Raw genomic sequence first — 21,311 nt, forward strand, 5'->3', positions numbered from 1 at the left:
CCGTAAAGATGGAAAGGTTGAGGAACACAACATAGAAGCAGAGGCACAGAAAAGGTGGGAGGTGGAAGCAGGGTATTGTTTTGTATCACCAAGCGCTGCGCTGGTGAACTAGCAGGCCTGCGTTTCCTCGGCCATCTAGACCGGTGCATGACCGAGACGAAGGAGCTGAGGCCTTGCGTATGGCCTGCCTATACATAGATACCTAGATGGATGCCCACCATGGGCGCTTGGTCAAGCAAGGCAGATGTCGACAATGCAGGTCTTTGGTCAGGCCGAATAAGCAGGACGAGGTCAAGATTGAGGATCCATTTGCCAGACACGCGAGGGTGTTCTATATATGGATCCGAAAGAGCCTCATCTTCCAGCTTGCTTTCCGGGCGGTTGCGAGCCGTTGTGGCCGTCTGTGGTCCGTTGGCTGTAGATGGGACTTAGTCTGCTCGAGTTTCGACTCGGGCAGCGCTTAAAGCTGCACGCTGCCTCATTGGCTACAGCGCGTCTTGGCTTCGACTCTATCAGCTTTCCTGCTCTCATTAATGCCTTATGTGGCCCACTCATTATTCTGGGAGACGGATCGCGACTGGGAAGCTTTGCGCCATACCATCGTGTTAAACGGTTCGTCCGTGATGTAAGTATAGTACATTTCAAGAAGCACATGTCACGAATGAGAAATCCGAAATCAACCCTGCCACGCCTCGCTAGATGGTCGAACAAACGGATCACGAAGTCGAGATTCCAATGCAGTCATGAATCCTGTTCTTCCCTTCCTTGCCTCCATGTCTCTTTCCATGCTCCATTCTGACCAAGTGTGGGCTGGCCATCCTGCTTCATGCCTTCAAGAACTCTAACGAGACCACCACCACGAAGCCGGTCGAGTACAACCTTCATCCCCTCTGTGCTCTTGGTAAATGACTGCCGGGTTCGCTGCAAGCCATACGTCTCGATAGTGCGCTGCAGTCCCGCTGTTGACCAAGACGCAAAGAATCCCTTCTTAGGTGGCGCTTCCTCCTCAGACTCAGTACTGTTGGCCGCGTTCCGTGCTTCTTGTCTCCTCCGCATCCTCGCTTGACCGAATCGCGACACCAGTGTGACTGTGGCATTGACTTCTGTGTCCTCATTTTTCATCGCCTCCACTAAGTCGCCACCTTTTGCTTGCTCTTCAATTTGCGCCCTCGGTGGCCGCCGGATCGTCTGTCTCTCTATCACACTCAAGATGCCTGTCCACTCCATGTTTCTTGACTCTGTTTTCATCCATCCTTCCTTGATATCTACCAAGCTTGTCTCCAAGACAAAACTCTGACCAGTCTGGCCGCCCCTGCCGAGGATGCCTTTCGGCAGTATCTTCAGAATCGGTTGCGGGATTTTGGACTTTTTGAGCTGCAGGCGAGTCGTGCTCAGCTGTTGTTTGTCCGGGTCAAAATGGCGGCTTATGACATCAGTTGAGAGCACGTGAGTAGCGAAGGGGTTGGGGTAGCGGAGAAAGTAAGCTAGGCTGACGGCGGAAAATGGGTAGTCATAAGTGAAGGAGGTATCATAGAACTTGACCATGATCAAGTATATTCGAAGATCGCGCTCATCCTCGTGCTGAGGGTCAAGTGGACGTTGGGATATAGTGAGAGCACCGCATGACATTCACCTGCAGAAAAGAGGAGTTGAAGTTGCGCTAGTCGGATATAAGGAGTTAACTCCGTCTTGGCAGCCAGTGGCATATCGATATTGAATGTTGTGCTCCTGTGCTCCTGACTCCAACTTTGTTCCCACATTAGTATTCAGCAATATGGCAACAGCTGGAGATGTCCCAGACGAGCCTGGGCAGCCTCCAGGACTGACAGCCCTTGCACTTGCCCAAGAATCTCAAGATCCCAAAGCCAAAGAGCAGATTATTACTCCCTTCGATGTTTCTGGCGGGGTTGACGAGCATGGCAAGGCAATTGCGATTGACTACGACAAGTTGATTGACAGATTTGGATCTCAACGAATAGATCAAGCTCTGCTAGAGCGCTTCGAGAGATTGACTGGACGCAAACCTCACAGATTGATGCGCCGTGGCATGATATTTAGCCATCGGGATCTAGGCTTCATATTGGATAAATATGAGAAAGGCATCCCATTTTTTCTGTACACAGGGCGAGGTCCAAGCAGCGATAGTATGCACGTTGGACATGCGATTCCCTTCGAATTCACAAAGTACGCTCACCTTTTCCACCTCCAATTCCTTTTGCTCCGCCAGACCCTTTGCTGAGAGATACTGAACAGATATCTTCAGGAAGTGTTTAATGTACCCTTGATCATCATGCTCACAGACGATGAAAAATTCATACACTCACAAAAATTGACATTGAAAGAATGCAAGCAATTTGCCCGACAGAACGCTATGGACATTATTGCCATAGGTTTTGACAAGAAGAAAACTTTCATATTCGCGGACTCTGAATTCATATACGGAGGCCAAGGCATGGACTTCAGTCGCCATATCATGGAGATCGGTAAGAGAACAACCAACAACCAGATCAAAGGCACATTTGGTTTCAACGACACGTAAGCTCCCACACCACCCTCCCCAAACACAGACCGTACTAAAATTTTCCCAGCAACAATATCCTCGAATTCGCCTTCCCGGCAACCCAATCCGCCACCGCCTTCGCCCCCTCCTTCCCCTTCATCTTTGGCACCGACCCCAAAAAAACCTCCAAAGTCCCCTGCCTGATCCCCTGCGCCATAGACCAAGACCCCTACTTCCGCCAATGCCGCGACAACGCGCCCCGCATTGGCCTCCTCAAACCCTCCATAATCCACACCGTCTTCCTGCCCTCCCTGCGCGGCAAAGAATCCAAAATGTCCGCCTCAGATCCAGACTCCACCATCTACCTGTCCGACACGGACAAGCAGATCCAGAAGAAAGTCGGCAAGGCGTTTTCTGGTGGGCAGGATACGCAAGAGCTGCATCGGCAATTGGGGGGACGGACGGGCGTGGATGTGCCGTTTCAATACTTAAGTTTTTTTCTCGAGGATGATGATCGGTTGGAGGAGATACGGCAGCGATATGAGAGCGGGGAGATGCAGAGTGGGGAGATGAAGATTACGGCGGCAAAGGAGCTGCAGGCTTATGTTCATGCGTTTAGGGAGAGGAGGAAGGCGGTGACGGAGGAGGAGAGGGATGAGTTTATGAGGCCGAGGCAGTTGGTTTTTAAGGGGATGCCGGGGGAGAAGGAGCAGAGGGTTGCGTTGGAGGCGAGGAAGGGTGTGTTGGTGAAGGAGCTGGAGAGGGTGGAGAGGGATATTGAGGGAATTCAAGTGCCGGATGGGACTTGAGAATTGATTGTGTGAGCAGATGGTTATGAAAGGACTACTTATGATCAAGGACTCCTCAACTCTTCATCTTTGACTCGGTGCGTGCGCCCATCTTTTCATGCTTCCCACTTTCGCCGTGGAAAACCGCTTGTTCGTTCTCTATTGAAATGTACAGCACTCTTTCTACAAGGGAACGAAGGGAAAGCTTCAGGGAGTACTTTAGTCTGATACACATTGAATAAATTTCTGTTATGTCGCTATGTACAATCACTTCTGATTGGCTTGCGCCTTTTGATCATCTAGTCTCTCCATCATCCCGTTTCCCCGAGACATCAATCGTTATTATAACTCATAGAAGTACTTTAAAATTTGTCAGTGACCAGCTCCATCGTATCTCACTTTTTTCGCCTGCTGACGTTTTCTGGGTTCGAAAAAAAGGTTTTATGTTCATGACAATGCAGACCAATTTTGAGTTGCCGGATGTCTTATAAAGTAAAGCGCTCTTTCATTTGATGCTTGCTTTGTGTGAATAGTGTTCGAGGGAAAAGGGAATTTGAATTGAGAACGGTGATCCAAAGATAGAGCTGTAAAACGGTGCATGTGTCGATGTTGCCCTTTCTCTTTTTATCCTCAAATCTCTCGAGCGTCAGATCTACGCATGCTTTTTCGGACGCGAACTTCGGTGTGAGGGAAGAATGGAAGAAACGCGGTGTCGACTAATCTCTTTGGAAGTGTTTTCGCATGTCCCAGGCGAAGTCAAAATCGATGTCCCCGTTGTAAGGATTTTGTTGAGGCAGTCCCTGAGCTAGGTGATTTGAAATGTCGGCGTCGAATTGATTACACATTTCACGAAGGTTTGTTTCTAAAGCAGCATCATAGGGATTCGCTACATTAGAGTCAGCAGCCTATCGTTCAAGGTGGGATATCTACTCACTAGTATAGCGGCTGTCCTCGTTGCCAAATTCTCCCCCAATGGCATCCAAATCTGTTGCCTGATGATCTGGCACGAAGGTTGGACGTGACGTAGTGGGTCTACTCTTCGTTTGCCGGTAGGCACGGGTATTGCGGCTTGCCTTCGTTGGAGTCGGTGGGAGAGTAGGTGGAGGCGATGAAACGGTAGTTGGACTTGTGCATGTGCTTTCTAAGAGGCTATTTCGCTTTTTTCGGGTCTTAGTCACACGAGGAGGCGTGTCGGTAGGTAGAAGAGGTGGAACAAGACCAGCCATCATGTTGCAGTTGCACTGATAGTAATTAGGATTGCGTCGGCAGGGCCGTAAGGGTAATACATACCTTCTGTTTCCTCTGCCTGTGGACTTCACAGACAAGCTTATGCTCGCGCTTGTAGGCAACTTCACGCCTTTCTGGCTCGTCGTAACATCGCTTTGGTCGGCGCTGCTTTGGTCTGCCCCCATCAGACCCTTGAGTATTCGATGTAGTAGCTGACAAGGTCCTTGCAAGAGTACTCGGCTCGAGTCCCTGCTGTCTATGTATTGGAGCTTCAGGTGGGCTAGTCACTTCGTTAGACGAGTCAGGTATTTGAGTCGCCTGTTGCAAATGAGTGTACATGTGCCGTGGAGTTCCGATCCAATGCGTAACATCGATTGCCACTGCCCTCCTCACTTTATGAGCTGGGTCAGCGCCAGAGGACAGACCTTCGTGTTGAGCAATACTCCAAGGCGTGTTATGTAATTCTTGCTCGTGTTGATGACTGCTACTCCAAAGCGTAGACTGGAGCTCAGGGTCAGGAATCGGCGATGTTATCTTGCCACACAACACTTCTACCAGACTATTTTCAGCTGTGGTGTTTGGAGTTGGCGTAAGCTGGCTCACTGGACGAGGACGACTAGTCGAGCCAACACCTCGATGACTTTGAAAGGCTCTTTCGCTGGGTCTATCTCGCATATTGTTCGAAAAGCCCATTCTCGGTGCACGAAAAGAAGACTCATGACTGGTCCTCGAGCCACCTTGGTACCAAGGGCTAGCTGAAGCATCGGCTAGACCGTGTGTATTTGATGACTGCCAATCCCCTCCACGGTTGCTCATATGCCGTCGACTAGGAATGGCGTGTAGATCATTCGATCTGCCATGGACTTCTTCGAAATCTCCGATAGATTCCTGGCGCACAAAGTCGTTGGCGCCACCATGACGAACGTAATCCTGTCTGTACGATGTGGCAGGTTCTCGATGCCCGCTAGAAGGCTGGTCGTGAGGTGAGGCCCAGCTTTGTGCCGACGCGAGTCCTTGCCGCGTAAAATTCCGTGGGCTTTGGCCAAATTGATTACTGCCTGTGGTGTTATTGTGCCAGTCCATTTACTCAAAAGCTCACAAGTCGCAGTATGCAAGTAGCGCAGCTATCATACTTAGTACATAAGTATCTGACAGTCCTTTGGGGACTCACTCGAATCTTTGGACTCTAAGAAGAGTGAAGCGAAGGATTACCGGACGATAGATTTCAGTAACCTTTGCAGGCGGCGAGTACAGAGGAATAATGTAGTGTTACCTCAACTCTAGATAGCCTCCGTAACGTGACCCTGTTGAACAGGAAAACTGTTCGTAGCCTCCTACATTCGATAGAAGACTTTCCTGATCAGAAAAGAGTTCATGCCCTGACCGAGTTTGTACCTCAGTTAATATTTTCACTGGAGTTAGACAGACGGCTTTTTGGGAAAGAAAGTGATATGCTTGATGAGGTGCAAGCGTAGTCTTTTCTAAGCAGCCCAATGAGACACGACTGGCTAGAAAGCTGCGCCACGGCGTAATATATTTATTTATCAAGTCATGGGCGTTTCGCGGTAGGTAGGACAGGTCAGCTCCGCAAAAGCGGTACCAGTTGTCGTACTGAACGGAGCAAGACTGTCCTACTTTGATGAAGCTTTTGCCCGGTTCATTTGACTCTCAGCCTCCAGGAATAAGCATAAGGTTGGCACGACGGATGGACAAGCCAAAGGCGCGGCTTTCAACCAGCACGTTGGGCGCGAATATGATTATACCTTCCGGGTGGATGACGGTGCGCATCTTGTCGACCCGACGGGACGCCTCGTAGTGACCCATGATATACAATGAAGCTTCAACTCACGAGTCTTTGTTAATATAGCCACCGTCAAGGCATATAGGCAAAATCAAGGCCCCACTTTCTGCTCTGAAGAGCTCCCTATTTGCCTCGAATCTTTCCGGAATCTTGGAATACTTGCCTTTTTGGGGGTCAGCTGATAGTCAGTAAATGGATTCAGGCAAAACGAGGCAGACACTGGTCGCGTTAAGCGATTGATGCGATTTTCAAAGAAATGGTAGCCTAATTTAGGACGTCAAATGCACGAGGAATATATGTAGAAGTGACGGAAACGGCCGTAGACGGCCGCCATGAGATGCTGACTTTTGATGGAGGCCGGATTAAACGACGGTGCATAAGCATAGTCAACATGCATCATTTGCTAACAGTGCACGCTCGCCAGTGCAACATACCCAACGCTCGAAAAGGGGTGCATGGAGCGTCGATCAGCTGCAATTGTGCCTACTTGCCCCCAACGAGATACCTACTATCCATCTCGTCGGTGGAAAATAAAGGATCATCATTGCTCGCGCTTGGAACTGTATCCGAATCCAGTTTGGGCGATCCTCTAGCTAGCACCCAGTAGCGAGTCCAGATTGGGTCTTTCGCCAAATTCCAAGATGCGATGGCCTGTCACCCTTGTAATTTGTTGAGACTCTGCAAGGCTCTTGCGCTCCACACAGGCTGTGGGGTAACCCACCCTTACTTCGTCCAGAACAAGGATGATGAGAGAGCGCCAAACATTTCCGCCATAAGAGCTGTAGAATACAGTACCAGAGAAACAGCATGCTTCCTCAACATGAAAAGTCCGTTCTCATCCGTGTGAGACTCCCCCATGTTGGGGTCTATACTGACCATCCACAGCCTCGTATAGGACATTGACCACTTGCTTATGGGCGAATGCTGTAGCGAAACGCCATTCTATTTTCCGAAAGCTGTACTCGCTTATCGTCAGCAGGACATTCTGGAGATGGAAGATAATAGACGGCATGGGCGGATCTAGGTGATGCGCCCGTCAATCAGCCGGTTGTCAATAATGCTTCGGGGGATTTAAGTGCCCTGAGATTGTCATCGACGACTCCACATGCTCCCGCCAAACCGTACCCTTATTTCGAACCTCCGCAACTAAACCCCGTAGGTGTAAGTCTAAGCGCTAAAACGTCTCCCACTGCTCTCATAGGACGGAAAGAGCGATCGCCAGGACACCCCACGCTTCGAACTCCAGGTTTTCCGTGGAGCACGATGTAGCCGAATATGGCGTTGGGACGAGAATGGCATCAACCCGTCAGTCCATCGTCTCGCTTTGCTATCATGAAAATGAGCATGGGTGAAAGAAATTGGCAGAGCCAATCCTAACAATATTTCGTGGGTCCAAGGAGCGGACGTATCATTTGAAAGATCAATTAATATCATCAAAGCGTGGGACAGACAGGTAAAGATTACGATATAATGACCGCCTCGTGCAATCAAGAAGAGTGAACATTGCCCATCTTGCAATTACCCAGAATGAAATGAAACATGTGTCGTGAGACTGTCCACTCTCTGACCGTTCTTACTCAAACAATTCTCGTTCCCACATATGGGATCACGGGTTTTTTTACCTTGAGTTCTACACGCTGTAATAGGAATGAAACATATCACACCCGCCGATACGGTCCTGTTGCACCCGGAATGGTCCTACACCTACCAAAAGGAAATGCATATAGGTCTATGCGCGGTACGTCATGTCCAGCAGTCCTGTGAAACAAAAGCGCAACTGGTCGGCATTCAAGTCATCCAGCCAGAAGAAAACGAAACATATCGAGGAAGTCCAAAGGGGCTTTGATTCCTAAATCGAGATCAAATAATATGGTATTGGCATATCCCCAGACGGCACTGCGGACACCTCTGGCACATTGATTGGGAACCATGCCAACAGAACGAATGGTCGTTGGTCAATCCATATCCGAGGTAGTCGCTTCCACTGAACTGCTCCCCTACGCCAGTAAGGGGAACCTGAGGTTTATCGTCTGGATAGATTGGCGATTGGGCCCCAGAAGAAGTAGCAATGCCTGGGCCTCCAGAAGAGTGCTCTTGGTCCGCATGGGCTGGAGCCAGATTTAGGTGATTACCAGGGCCAGAAACTCTTGAGGTGTTGGAGAAGGAGCTCCTATTTCCACGAGAACTGGTGGGAGGCCGCGAAGTCGATTTAGTGGGTTTGCGATGCTTGCACTTGCAGTGTCTATCAGCGTTGAGATTTTGAACTTTCATTGAAAACTTACTCCAATCTTCTTCTCCTTGCAGACAGAGCAGGCGCCCACTCTACGTATATAAGCCCTGTCGGTTTTTTTCTCATCCGTCAATGGAGTTAGCTTCCGCCCCTTCCTTCCTTTGCCTTTTGTTTGGCTAATATTTTGAGTTGGTGCGCCTTTGAAGGGCTCCGGCACTTGCTTGGAAATATTGTTTCCATATGAATTATGGGACGGAGAGGAGTCCGGAGGGGCTGATACGTATTGTGAGCTTTGGTAGTCATTGAACGAAGTACCAATGGCGTGTGTACTCGTATCGCAATTTGCATACACTGAGCGATTGCCCGGGTCCTGTTTGGTATATCCTTGGGAATTGATTTGCGGTACAAACGGTTCCAGGAAATCATTATTGGACAAAGGATTGGTGTTTGAAATATTATCAATCGGGCCTACTTTGTGTGTGGATACATAACGTGAAGGTAAAGGCTGTGCTTTTCCCTGCATCCCGACAGGCTCATCTATTGGCCATTGCTGGGAATCTTCAGTCTGAATCAAGCTGTCACTCTGGGAGTTGTTATGGGAGTACTCGGTCCTGGAATCCCATGCATTGGGACTTTCCGCCATACCAGGACCGGAAATACGTCGGGATTGGTGACTGTTGGGTTCTGGCAGATTGTGCGACACTTCTTGGGAAACTTGGCCATAAGCATTATTTTCATACACTGACCAGGGTTTATTGGGAACCAGCACGTTGTTGCTGATGCGGCTAAATGAGCTCGCGTTATACAGAGGCCCAGAGATAGTATAGTATGGATCCGGATTGTCCTGTCTTGCGTCCTTGTGGGAGGGAGCCAAGGAGGTATCTACATCTGGGAACCTTGTATTCATATATGTGGATTCCTGGTGGCAGTAATGGCCCATATCACGTTCAAGGGTTTGCAATTGCCCGTTGGGTTGACCTTGATGTTCATGCAAGTCCGAGTACTCCTGGTAGCCTTGTGAGGAAATTTGGCCTTGGGTCCGATGAAGTCTTGGTGAGCCTTCAGAAAACCAATCCTGACGGTGTGTGGATCGTTGTAAAGAACGATTGCTGGCTCCTGATCGTTGCCCGCTGGACGACGGTGCTTCTAAGACAAGGAGCCGCTCCTTTGGATAATCTGGTGCAGCAGTATAGGGGGACGGTTCAATCATTGGGATTTCGGACCAAAAGTCTGTAAGTTTCTATACTTCTCCTCGCGGACTGACGTCCTAGATGTTTGTGGAACAATTATGTAGAGGGCTGGATCATCCGCCTCAAATGAGTCTTGTCCTCATGGGCTAAGGGAGCCCTAAATTTTGCTGAAGCTCAAGAAATGCTTTCGAATTCTTGATTACAGGTATAGATAATGCATGCTGCCTGGGGCCAGATCTGTGGGAGTAAGAAGACCAGTTACAATGCGAATCCAGAATGTGCGGCCAGGGACCCCAACGATTTTGCACAGAAAGCTCTGTATAGCAGTCTCTTAGCCCGCATTGACGACGTAGGATCTCCATGCTTGACGAATTAGCAGGAGAAATGATAGATGTACTGACTGTAAGCTGTGACCTGTTAGCAATCCGATTCTATGGGTGCAAAGAGGCCGCCAAACCGCTCTCACACACACTTTCGTCTGACTGTCAATTTCGTAGGTCTGGTTTGAGACTCAAGATGCCAGTCGGTAGCGTGTACGTCTGGGGAAGAGCAACGACCGTCAGAGCTGCCCCTCGCCGCAATGCAAAGCAAAGTAGGGAAGGGGAAGTTGATCATGCTTTATTTTCGTCCGATCAAGAGTTCGCAAACTGCTTCTGCTTTCCCTTCGGGGGCCTCCATGGTCCTGGCCACATGGAGAGACCGAACGACGCTAGAGACGTGTCGCCGTACAAGACGTCTCTGACCGAGTAGCAAAGGACGAAGCGACCTTTGAAGCTTGAAGCGTGTGTCGGGCCACCCTTGTGCGAATGATTGGGTACCAATGGCTGTACACCGAGATCAGGCCGCATCGCATCTGGTAGTTTCCAGCTCTTGCTTTCAATGCATCAGGTTCCAAATAGATGATCGATATCGAGACGACGTTATCAAGAATGCGCGTGAACTTTCATTTGACAAGTGACTAAAGTACGCGGAATGCGAGATCCAAACGTAAGTCCGTGTGAGATTGGGGGAGATCGATGACGTCGCTTGGTGTTCGTCGAGTAAGGTTGCCTTGGGCTGACAACGAGGCTTTGCTATTCGGTCTGCTTAGCAACTTCTTGCACTAGGGTAGGCTCTCATAGCCAACTTGGTCTGGAAAGATGGGCTCGTGAATAGACACTGCCACGCCATGAACACGCTGGCAGAAGATGGCCTCCCCCAACCCCCAATAATTCTGGCGTCATTGTGCATGAGCATTGGATGAGATAACATCCGCTTTTAGACGTACCCTAGTCCCATGTGGTCGAGATCTAGGCCATGTCAGGGCATGATATCTGAACGGCACTCTTCGTAGCAATGAAGAACAAGAGCGCGTGGGCACGTGGGCACGTGAAGAAAATCTCGAATCGCACATTGAAGCGAACTTCTGTCGCCATCCTCCTTCAACCCTATGTACACGTTACTTGTGCGTGATATACCAAAAAGACGAGATCATCTCCACGGACCCTTATTCTTGCCAGAATCGATGATTTGTGAGGCCTTCTGTGGGTGATCTGAGAAGACGAATGCATTTTGTGGACATTCAAGGATGCACTAGCTTGACTAAGTGTTTCCACAACCTGAGTGCTACACCCGAGCGACGGTCAGCATTAATCCCTGCTCCTGACTTGTGGAAGTCACTGAGAGGCTGCTGACCGAGAGACTAGACTTGACTCATTGCCGGTCCACCTCTTGACCGAACGATACTGGGTGGTGCAATTCTGCTCCCCTTCATTTGGAGGAATGAGAAGACCAAGCTGCCAGCAAAGGACGCAAAGCCAAGCCAGAGGAACGCAGTGACCGCTTGTGCTTCTCTGCATCGCTTTTCCTCATTATCTGCGCCATTTGTAATACCATTGCTATCGAGGTAGCCCTAGGCGATTTCAGCGATTTCTCTCAGCCTTATCTCCACAAACCATACCTTGTTGTTGCAGCTGTGGACGTCCAGGTCTGCCGCAAGCGCAACCCCACCGCAGAAAAAGAAGACGGTGTTGATCGCATCGGCGATTAGCATGAACATTGGCGCGATTGAAAATGCCTCGTTGATCGTGCCAGCGATCAAATAGATGAGCGACAGCATACCAAACACTGCCACAAACATCGAGTAATTCACGACCGAAGGGTTGCCGGATTTCGCATCAGATATCATGTCGGCCACCAGGGCAAGGATGAGGAGAGTCAAAAGGAACTAAATCTTCGGTCAGATTTTCATCAAGCAAAATATATGTGAGAGAGCTACCTGAAGCCCTCGAAGGGCAAAATTGAAAATATTGGCCATAATTGCGAGGCAACGACAATTCAATCTTTCCAAGCAACGGAGCAGATAGTACTGTGTTTGTTAAAGAAGAGAAACGGAATGCGCCGGCGCTTGTATTTGAAATCGCAGGCGGAGAACAAGACCTTGTGATCACCACTTCAATCAATGAGTGAAATTCCTGGCGCTTACTACGTCATCGGGTTTACCCAGCAACCACTTCAATGATAATTAGAACACTGCGTTCAGCGTGAAGTAGAAGACAGACACATTCGTGACATTGCAATCCATATAGATTTAATACTGATTCAGGTCGCCGGTTTGAAATGCGTCATGAAGCAATGTTGGGTGAAGCGCTGTTGTTTCGCCTCAAAGCAAAAGACGCGATTTGATTGCGTATCGTTGAACGCGCTCTCAAAATCATAAGCAGCATCTTCGCAGCCTCAGGCGGTCAAACTATTACTGCCAATGCTTTTGTCGCAGCTTGCCGTGGAGTCAAAATCCGCAACGAAGTCGGGAAGTCTGTGTTGCAAATCACAGTAATGTGCGCCAGTGCTTCACTTCACTTCGTTGACGTTTCAAATTTCGACGCGTACGCCGCTGCGTCCTTCGAGTTCCTTTCAAGCGATTCGCCTGGTACAAATCCTTTCTTGACTTGTTGACACGACTCCGTGCATAATGTTGTAAGCTTCAGATCTGGCTCAGCTCCTGCCCTTTCGCTTGCTGCCGACTGTGATCCTTGGCTTCTCTTTCTCCTTCACTTCCATCACGTCTGACTCCTCTGTGGTGGAAGGTCCAGCAATTCTCTTCCGCTTCGGCGCCAGTTCTTCCATCACCTCTTCCACAGATCTCCATTCGCCTTTATCCCTAATGCGCTCCAGTTGCAGTCGTTCTTCTTCTGCTTTCCATTTCCTCGCTATCTCTTCGTCTTCCTCGTTCTGCATACGGTGAAAGCTCGCATGGTGCCCACACCCGTCGCAGTCAAAGGAAGTGGCTGCTTTCATAGGATGTATCATGAAGCGGTAGCACGGGCAAGAAGTGAGCATTGAGATTTTCTGAGAACAGCACCCACGTGGTGGGACATATGACATCTGAAAACGCGATTAATTATGGCTTTGGGGGTTTCCAACGCGTATATGAAAAGATAGGTAAAACTCGAATAGTGACAATGTACACGTACCTGAGCCCAAATGCTTTGTTGCTGCAGCCCTGCCATTGTGATGATCCTCTCGTTGATTCTGGAGATAGATGTTGTGACTTCAATGAACAGTTCGGATCACTTGGTGAAAATCGTTGCAGCTGATGACAAATGTATGTATCAGCATGGTGACCGAAGTCCTTTAGGAAGTGAATTGCAGTGTTGATCGAGCACCCCAAACATTGTGCTGGTGGGACGACGAAAATGCGCACCAATTCCGCCTCAAAAAAGATGACAGACCGGACCCCTGACCTAGTAGTGAAAGATATATACAGTAATGGCTTCCACATAGTGCCGTCTGGTAGATGCTTGCTCACCCCAAGATGACGTTCTATAGCCCAAGAAACCTAATTCTCATACTCTCCACCCTCCTCCCCTTCTCCTGGGCCCTGAAATTCGATCTCGCGGCACACACCGGCCACAGCTCCAAATACGAAAGATGTATACGGAACTTTGTCGCGAAAGACACGCTTGTCCTTGTAACAGCGATCGTCGATGGACACAAAGGTGACGGACAAGTAGTGAATATGCACGTGAGCTTCACCTGTCCTCCAATTCGCCTTGAGATTGACACGTGCCCTCGTTCAGATCAAAGATGCGGTGGGCAACGAGTATGGGCGCCCGAAGGATATCGTCGGTGAGAAGCGGATGGCATTCACCTCGCACGCGGACGCCGCTTTCGACATCTGCTTTGAGAACCAACTTACTGCGTCCCGTATGCCTCGTTTATCCTTATTCAACTATATCCACTCACTGCTGTTTCAGACGCCGTCATGAATCCCTCGCGACATGTTGAGCTCGACATCGACATTGGTGCTGATGCACGTGATTGGTCTGCTATCCAAGCTCAGGAGAAGCTGAAGCCCATGGAGACTGAATTGAGGAGAGTTGAGGAATTGGTACAGGAGATAGTGGGCGAGATGGACTATTTGAGAACACGAGAACAAAAGCTACGAGACACAAACGAGAGCACGAATGAGCGAGTCAAATGGTTTGCTTTTGGAACAATGGGAATGCTCGTGGGACTCGGGGCATGGCAGGTTGTGTATCTGAGGGCATATTTCAGGTACGCCATTTCTTTCTTCCCACGGCAGTGCTGACAAAAGCTTGCAGATCAAAGCATCTCATATAAGTTTCGGCAACATATCAATTTTGGTAAGGAAGGTAATGCCAATTCATCTTTTTCTGTCGCTGCGATTCCACTAGCGTTGCCAATTGCATGAACATATTAATTCTGTGTGCAACCCTTGCATATTCGCAAGATGATGCAATGTTCATGACTCCAACTGGTGAGGTTCAGACCCTTCTCGCTTGTCAGACACACTGGCAAGATGATTCACCTTCACTGCATATACTTGTAAAAGAGTGGTCACACACCATTTCACTAGCTTAACGACTGGAAGGGGCCAGACGCTCTCCATGCACCACAACAAGCCTAGAGGACGGTAGGCTTTCCCGAGCAAGCACGCCCACGCGATCTTCACGGAGAATTATGCAGGCTAATGTGAAAACCAGGCCCCGTTGAGCAAGGGTCTTGGCGTGGATTTGTAAAGAAAATCAGAAAATGACGACCTGTGACGACCAATGACGACCGACAACTGCAATATCCATTTCCTTGGTGGCACACAAGATGAATAAGAGACGCTTGAGGATATCTAATGCGATCTATATCACATTTCCTGAAGAGGTCGTCATATCCAGAAATGGCCATATAATATCCCTTTTCCCCGTTATGGATCTCAACTCATCCAAAAACGCGATTTTCTTGGCCACTAATCTTCAGCTCCCGGCACCACCCCGAAACTCTACCACGGGCTTGACATCATTTCAAAAGGATGAGTCTCCCCCCGCCGTCCATGGACTCTGCTCAGCATGGACATTCTCAAGCTGGATCAGTTTCAATGACCTCGCCGATGTCTCCAGAGGCACCTGTAGCCGCAGTAGGTGCCCACAATGACAGACATTTTTTCAATGGCAGCCGTACGTTCAGCATTGATCGCCAACCTACTGGTAAAGGCACCGAGAGGCAGTCCCAAAGGGAAGACGCTCGGCCGTCTACCTCGCCTGCAATGCAGCCCACTGTCAACGACAACAAAGACAAGGACGACGAGGAGTCCGAGGCCGCTCGCATTGAACGTTTAGGCCGACAACGACCGGCTCAATTCGAGACTATTTGGGCAGAGGTCGCCTTTGCCTACTCCATCCTTGCTTCACAGATCATGGCTGTAAGTCCGGTTTCACACGCCAAACACTGACGTCGTTGACAAAGCATGTAGGAATACTTCGTATCCGGCTTCAATGTACTTCTTCCAACGCTCAAGCGTGAGCTCGACATACCGCAGGCATCGGCAGTCTGGCCCGCTTCTGCTTTCTCACTGGTGACTGCAGCATTTCTTCTCCCGTTTGGTCGTCTCGCAGACATGTACGGCGGGTATCCCGTCTACATCGGCGGCTTGGCCTGGTTCATGCTCTGGTCTCTCATCGCAGGGTTCTCCCAGAACGAGTTGATGCTGGACTTCTGCAGAGCACTGCAAGGCCTTGGTCCGGCTGCTTTCTTACCGTCTGGGGTCATGCTGATTGGAAGTATCTACCGCCCTGGACCGCGGCTGAATATCATGTTTTCGCTGTACGGCTGCGCTGCACCTTTTGGGTTCTTTGTGGGCATCTTCTTTGCGGGCGTCACCGGCAGCTATTTGCCGTTTGGCTGGTACTTCTGGATTGGTGCGATTCTGATTTTGTCGATACTTATTCCTGCATATTTCGCCATTCCTTCCGACATGCAAGAACGAAAGGAACTAGGGGTGAAGATGGATTGGTATGGATCAATCTTGATTGTGGCGGGACTTATCCTCCTTGTCTTCGGAGTGACCGATGCTTCGCACGCACCAAATGGTTGGCGCACTCCTTACATACCCGTGACGATCATTTTGGGAGCCTTTCTTCTTGGAGTTGCCTTATATGTCGAAGGATGGGTCGCACAGGCTCCGCTGCTTCCATTCGACATTTTCCGCGTTCCACAGCTTACGCCGCTCTTCATCGCTCTCTTCTTTTCTTATGGGGTCTTAGGTGTTTTCCTCTTATACGCCACGCTTTATATGGAAGACATCATGGGTGCAGCCCCTCTTCAAGTCGCGGCCTGGTGCGCTCCCATGAGCGGAGGCGGTATCATCATTGCAATCGTTGGAGGCTACGTTCTTCATCTGATACCAGGGACGCTATTAATCCTGATAGCTGGTCTTGCATGGTGTTTGACGTCAATCTTATTCGCTGTCGCACCAGATGGCGCGAGCTATTGGGCTTATGTCTTCCCTGCTATGATTGGTGCTACAGTCGGCATCGACGTTACCTGGAATGTTGCCAACATCTTTATTTCGACGAGCCTATCTCACGATCGACAAGGCCTGGCAGGCGCTATCATCAACAGCTTGCTCTACCTTGGCATCGCAGTCTGTTTGGCCTTTGCAGATGTTACGCAAACGGAGACGGCAAAACAAGGGCTCAAGAAAAGCTATCAATCAGTCTTTTGGTACCAATTTACGTGCGCTGCACTGGCGCTTCTCATCTTGTTGGTATTTGTCAGGATAAAAAAGGCGAAAAGTGATTTGACGGTGGAAGAGAGGAAAGCTAGGCAGGAAAAGAGTCAAGCATGAAGATACACCTTTTGGAAAGCAGGAATATCTACAAAAAATACAAATTAATCACTTCAAGGTTGCTCTTCCAAGCTCGCGGCAAGCATTCTGACTTACCCATGACTGAACATTGGGTTGGGGGTTTCCATGCCGTACCGCGATGCGCAGCAGTTGTTGGATTCTCAGCCCCTGCCAGCACTAACAAGCTCGTATCAAATGAAACAAAGGAAGCTTCGTCTTCTTGACCAATGAAGCGTCTTTCTTCCCTCGGAGTCTCATTACTAAGCCAATCTAGTACTTTTACCCCCAGATCAACGGCTGAGAAAGTGGCTGAAGGCCGTATTGCAACAACAGTGCCCCGCCAGGCTCTGCGAGAACTCTGTACATATACGATGGCACTCATGTCTTCATCTGGCAAGGTCGTTTCCCGCCGGCGTTCGGACGAGGACGCTCGCGAACACTGTTCACCATGCACTTCGCAACCACCATGACCCTTCTCATCCTCGCCCATTTCTCCTCAGCAAAATCAGGAGACTCCTCTGACCTCGATGATCCAGCAACCGCCTTTGAGCTCGCCGCTCTCTCCCCTGAGATCCTCAAACGCGATGCTCCTTCCCCCCTAGACTCCCCAAACCGCTTCTCTCACGACCTCTCCGTCCGCGCAGCACCACAACCAGCAAATCAAGCCGCGACAAATCAAGGCGCAACAAGACAAGCACAACAGAATGGCCACAATGCAGAACAAAACTCGAACACCGAGCCAGGGACAGACCCAGCATCAGAATCTAATTCCAACCAAGCCGCCAAGAACGACGGCAACAACAACCCCACCATCGACCCAGCCTCAAACACCGCCCAAAAAGGTGCCTCGAACCAAAATAGCCAGAACGCAAACAAGAGCAAAGATAAAGACAAAGACAAAGACGGTGGCGATGGCGGAGACACAAACAGCGACTCCAACGACACCGACAATGGCAGCGACTCGGATGGCGACGGTGGCAGCGACTCGGGTGACCACGACCCCGATTCTCCGGACCCGCCAGCAAAAGATGACTGCAAGGCGCAAACTGTGCCGAACTCGGCTGCGCTCGCCCCGCATCCGACCGTGGCGGCGAAATGGAGTAGTTGGGCTCAGAGCTGTGCCAGTAAGACTGCCAAAGCGACGGGGCCAGCAGGTGGAAATAAGGCAAATGCGGCTTCTGCTACGTCAGCGGCCAGGGCGGGCGGCCAGACGACGATGAGTACGACTGTGGCGCCGTCGACGACGCCGATTGCTACGGCTACGGGTAGTTCGACTGCTGCGCCTGCCGTTAATGGTAATGCTGCGAGTGGGTTTGGGGTGAGTGCGATGGCGTTGGCGGTTGGAGTCGTGGGGGTGGTGTGGAGGCTACTGTGAGATTTTGCGGACGTTGCTTGATTTTTATCAGGCGAAGTTCTGGGATGCATAGCGTGTGGACATGGGATTCTAATGCATCGCGAAAGGAGCGGATTTGAGAATGCATTTAGCGAGTTTCGGGAAACAGCAAATCTTGTGGATTCAGCATGCTACACACAAGCGAGAATTTTATTGATGAGCTTCAGAAGAATGTTTCATGCAAAGGAAAGACTATTGTTTCGCTAGGAATATACCCAAATTGTATTCATATATAATGAGATACAAGACTTTTGCATTTCAGGCATAGACTGGGGTATGATAAGCTGCAGATTGACGGTAGTGAGAACGAATCATGCGAAGCGAGACTAGATCTATATCTTCCCTAGAAAAGAAAAGAGCGTTAATGTCACAGGATCTCCTGTAGGACAGTTATAGATCTTCATCTCGGCATGCTGCAGCCAAATCCTTCGGGCTGACCTCAATGCTATTATTGCTACACTGCCTTCGCTTAATGTTTCGAGGAAATTGCATCGTAACCATGAGAGAAGGAATCAGCCCAACTTTCGTTTCCGGATATTCCGAAGGACCAGGTGAGGCTCTTCGAGGTGTAGCAACGAAAAACCAGGGACTAAAAATTCGTGATCTTCCCTTTGCCTTAGGCCATGGCTTCGGTGATAATCTTCACGCAAGTGACTTTGCAAAATTTATACCTCAACAAATTGGGCGTCAGTCAACGTCACATATACCATCAACTTACACGCAGACTTCCTCGTTCCTTGTTTGAAATTTATTTCGCGCATCCAGCTGTATGCGGCTGAGCAGGAAGAGGCTAGAGGACGCAGCCCTGCGCCTCCTGAAGGATGGCTGTCAGATACTGATCCTTCGTGAAACGGATCCTCATTGGTTTCAGCGACCTTCAGCGAATGAGACAGCCTTACCCCAACTTGTTTGTCTGTTGAAATGTGGCACTGCCCTAGCGTCCGCAAAGGGCGTCTCTCTGCGCAGGCTTTTCCTTGTATAGGGCGGGCTAAAAGAAACGGTGGCATGGGGAGGCAGTTGATATAAAGAGACGAAAATGTACGAGGAATTGATAGTGGACCGTGATAAACTGGAAGTGAGAATCAAAGACTTTGGGCTTCTTTCCTTACGCAAGAAAACATCATAATGCATTCACCTCCACTCACCTTCTTCGTTTCATTCTTCATCCTCTTTCACGTCTGTTCAAGTACCCCAGCAACATTGCCCCAGCAGGTCTTCGATGAGGTTTCCGAGACCTGGGACTCTGTAATCAAACGTGCTACCTCACCCATTTCAAGTTCTTGGTATCTCCTCCCGCGCTCACCAGCGGGTAGTAGCAGTAGCGGAGGCGGAAGCAGCTCCAGTGGATCCAGCAGCGCAGGGTCAGCAGGAGGCGCCAGAGGTGGCAGCAGCGGAAGCGCTGGCAGCAGTGGAAGTGGTAGCAGTGGTAGCAGATCCGGATCCTCCTCTTCTAGCCAACCCATCAAGAATGGCAGCAACAACGGTGACGACGTTGACTCTTCCGACGACTCCTCTGGAGGATCGAGTAACGGTAAATCTGGCAATAACGCCCATCAGTGTGATACCGCTAGCCTCGCATCACAATCCTCCTCTTTAGCTCGCCAGGCGGCGTCTTACACCTCGACTACTGGAGGACTCAAAACAGCAGATATTTTCGCCGTCTCTGGGACGACTACAACAGCGCGTCAGCTACCATCGACTCTATCGGCGAGTTTGAGTTCGTTGAGCTCGGTGAGCGCGAGTTGTGCGGCTGCTGCTACTACTGCCACTGCCGTTGGTCCAATTAGCACAACATCACATCACGCAACTGCTACTTCAACTGCTTTGCCAACTAATGCAGCTTCCAACGCAGCGAGTCGGAGCGATGCGTTGGGAGGATTGTACATCGTAATTGCTGGAGCGATGATCGGTGCTGCCATGCTGTTTTGATAGATGGGTTGAAGAGCGTAGACTTCTGATGCTTCGCCGTTGTCTTGGACGGGTTCGTCGGACGAGATATGAGCTCCTGATAAATATACCAACGAGCGTTTTATACTCCATTGACTAGGCGTGTTTAAAGAGAGTGGCCTGCTTTTATACTTTTGGTAAGTCGGTCGCCATGCAAATTTTTACTTGCCGGCTTCGCTATTAGAATCGCATCCGACTCTTGACCACTATTTCTCGATTGAATTTGTCATTTCTGCACCTTCTGCGGATCCAAAAGCTCAAGGCTTTCTTGCTGCCATATTCCCACCCCAACTCTCGGGCTGCCAGCCTTCACCAGGCGCTCCTCTGTCCCTTTTCCATGGATTCTCTCTTTCTCTTCGTTCGGCTTCACTTCTGTCTTTCTCAACAATCTCGCCCTTAGCTGTCTCTCTGCCTGGCTCCCATCTCCTGCCTACGGTCCCTTCCGTCTCTCCGTCACCCACTCCCAATTCTTGATTTGCTCGTCTCGGTTTATCAAGCACACTTGCCTTTTGTGCCCATCGCTCATCAGCCTGTCTAGCTAGTACCTTCAACTGCTGCTGACGTATGAGATCGTTCTGCTGTTCCTGCAAGGATGGAGGCTCGGGGCGAGTCTGCCGAAGCCACTGATGCCATTGTGGAGGGATATTGATGTCGGAGTATGGAATTTGTGGATTTGACTGCAATATACGACGGATAGGGAGGGAAGCTGATGGACGAAAGTAGTAGTATTGATTGCCGTTCAGGTCGACGCCTAGAAACGCGGTAAGTCAACAGGGGATTGGAATGCTTAGAGCAATCATAGTGATACCCGCAAGCCACCGACGTCGCCAAGGCAATCTGACAGACTTCCATTTACGCCATAGAGAGCTCAGAGGTGACTGCACTGTCGTAGTCATGGTAGATATAATTTTAGAGACTTGGACATCACTCGTCGAATATCAAAAAGTTTGAAGAAAACTGGCGTCATCGGGTGAGCTAGCGGCTTTCCCTTTGAACGAGACAAAGGCATCTCACGCTCCTACATTCTTTGATGTCCGGAGACATCTTGCTTCCGACCTCCATACTTACTCTGAGAATGCGATCGCGACGGTGAGCGTCTCCTGTTGCATAGCCTC

The 21,311-nt window shown here is 49.9% G+C and overlaps 9 protein-coding genes across 9 annotated transcripts; 4 read left to right on the forward strand and 5 right to left on the reverse strand.

The window, feature by feature from the left end:
* Positions 1 to 741: 741 nt before the first annotated feature.
* Positions 742 to 1,629, reverse strand: KY384_006126 (uncharacterized protein; the record flags this gene model as incomplete). Its single annotated transcript, XM_044814622.1, has 1 exon — positions 742 to 1,629. One exon carries the CDS (start codon positions 1,627 to 1,629, stop codon positions 742 to 744), a length of 888 nt encoding a protein of 295 aa, XP_044668772.1.
* A 145-nt stretch (positions 1,630 to 1,774) lies between these two features.
* KY384_006127 (uncharacterized protein) lies at positions 1,775 to 3,309 on the forward strand (the record flags this gene model as incomplete). The annotated part of the gene is made up of 3 exons (XM_044814623.1): positions 1,775 to 2,184; positions 2,254 to 2,535; positions 2,589 to 3,309. The coding sequence occupies 3 exons, from the start codon at positions 1,775 to 1,777 to the stop codon at positions 3,307 to 3,309; spliced, it is 1,413 nt and encodes a 470-aa protein (XP_044668773.1).
* Positions 3,310 to 4,004: 695 nt separating this feature from the next.
* KY384_006128 (uncharacterized protein) lies at positions 4,005 to 5,598 on the reverse strand (the record flags this gene model as incomplete). The annotated part of the gene is made up of 3 exons (XM_044814624.1): positions 4,005 to 4,174; positions 4,223 to 4,529; positions 4,579 to 5,598. The coding sequence occupies 3 exons, from the start codon at positions 5,596 to 5,598 to the stop codon at positions 4,005 to 4,007; spliced, it is 1,497 nt and encodes a 498-aa protein (XP_044668774.1).
* A 2,985-nt stretch (positions 5,599 to 8,583) lies between these two features.
* On the reverse strand, positions 8,584 to 9,756 carry KY384_006129 (uncharacterized protein; the record flags this gene model as incomplete). The annotated part of the gene is made up of 1 exon (XM_044814625.1): positions 8,584 to 9,756. The coding sequence occupies one exon, from the start codon at positions 9,754 to 9,756 to the stop codon at positions 8,584 to 8,586; it is 1,173 nt and encodes a 390-aa protein (XP_044668775.1).
* Positions 9,757 to 12,709: 2,953 nt separating this feature from the next.
* Positions 12,710 to 13,224, reverse strand: KY384_006130 (uncharacterized protein; the record flags this gene model as incomplete). Its single annotated transcript, XM_044814626.1, has 2 exons — positions 12,710 to 12,946; positions 13,189 to 13,224. 2 exons carry the CDS (start codon positions 13,222 to 13,224, stop codon positions 12,710 to 12,712), a joined length of 273 nt encoding a protein of 90 aa, XP_044668776.1.
* A 305-nt stretch (positions 13,225 to 13,529) lies between these two features.
* Positions 13,530 to 14,338, forward strand: ERV25 (vesicle coat component; the record flags this gene model as incomplete). The annotated part of the gene is made up of 4 exons (XM_044814627.1): positions 13,530 to 13,739; positions 13,795 to 13,921; positions 13,972 to 14,272; positions 14,320 to 14,338. The coding sequence occupies 4 exons, from the start codon at positions 13,530 to 13,532 to the stop codon at positions 14,336 to 14,338; spliced, it is 657 nt and encodes a 218-aa protein (XP_044668777.1).
* A 724-nt stretch (positions 14,339 to 15,062) lies between these two features.
* KY384_006132 (uncharacterized protein) lies at positions 15,063 to 16,856 on the forward strand (the record flags this gene model as incomplete). Its single annotated transcript, XM_044814628.1, has 2 exons — positions 15,063 to 15,431; positions 15,483 to 16,856. The coding sequence occupies 2 exons, from the start codon at positions 15,063 to 15,065 to the stop codon at positions 16,854 to 16,856; spliced, it is 1,743 nt and encodes a 580-aa protein (XP_044668778.1).
* Positions 16,857 to 17,304: 448 nt separating this feature from the next.
* Positions 17,305 to 18,231, forward strand: KY384_006133 (uncharacterized protein; the record flags this gene model as incomplete). Its single annotated transcript, XM_044814629.1, has 1 exon — positions 17,305 to 18,231. One exon carries the CDS (start codon positions 17,305 to 17,307, stop codon positions 18,229 to 18,231), a length of 927 nt encoding a protein of 308 aa, XP_044668779.1.
* A 1,817-nt stretch (positions 18,232 to 20,048) lies between these two features.
* On the reverse strand, positions 20,049 to 21,258 carry KY384_006134 (uncharacterized protein; the record flags this gene model as incomplete). The annotated part of the gene is made up of 3 exons (XM_044814630.1): positions 20,049 to 20,254; positions 20,510 to 20,947; positions 21,219 to 21,258. 3 exons carry the CDS (start codon positions 21,256 to 21,258, stop codon positions 20,049 to 20,051), a joined length of 684 nt encoding a protein of 227 aa, XP_044668780.1.
* Positions 21,259 to 21,311: the final 53 nt, after the last annotated feature.

The sequence above is a fragment of the Bacidia gigantensis genome (assembly GCF_019456465.1).
Source record: "Bacidia gigantensis strain McMullin 20006 chromosome Unknown contig_246, whole genome shotgun sequence".
NCBI classification, from domain to species: domain Eukaryota; kingdom Fungi; phylum Ascomycota; class Lecanoromycetes; order Lecanorales; family Ramalinaceae; genus Bacidia; species Bacidia gigantensis.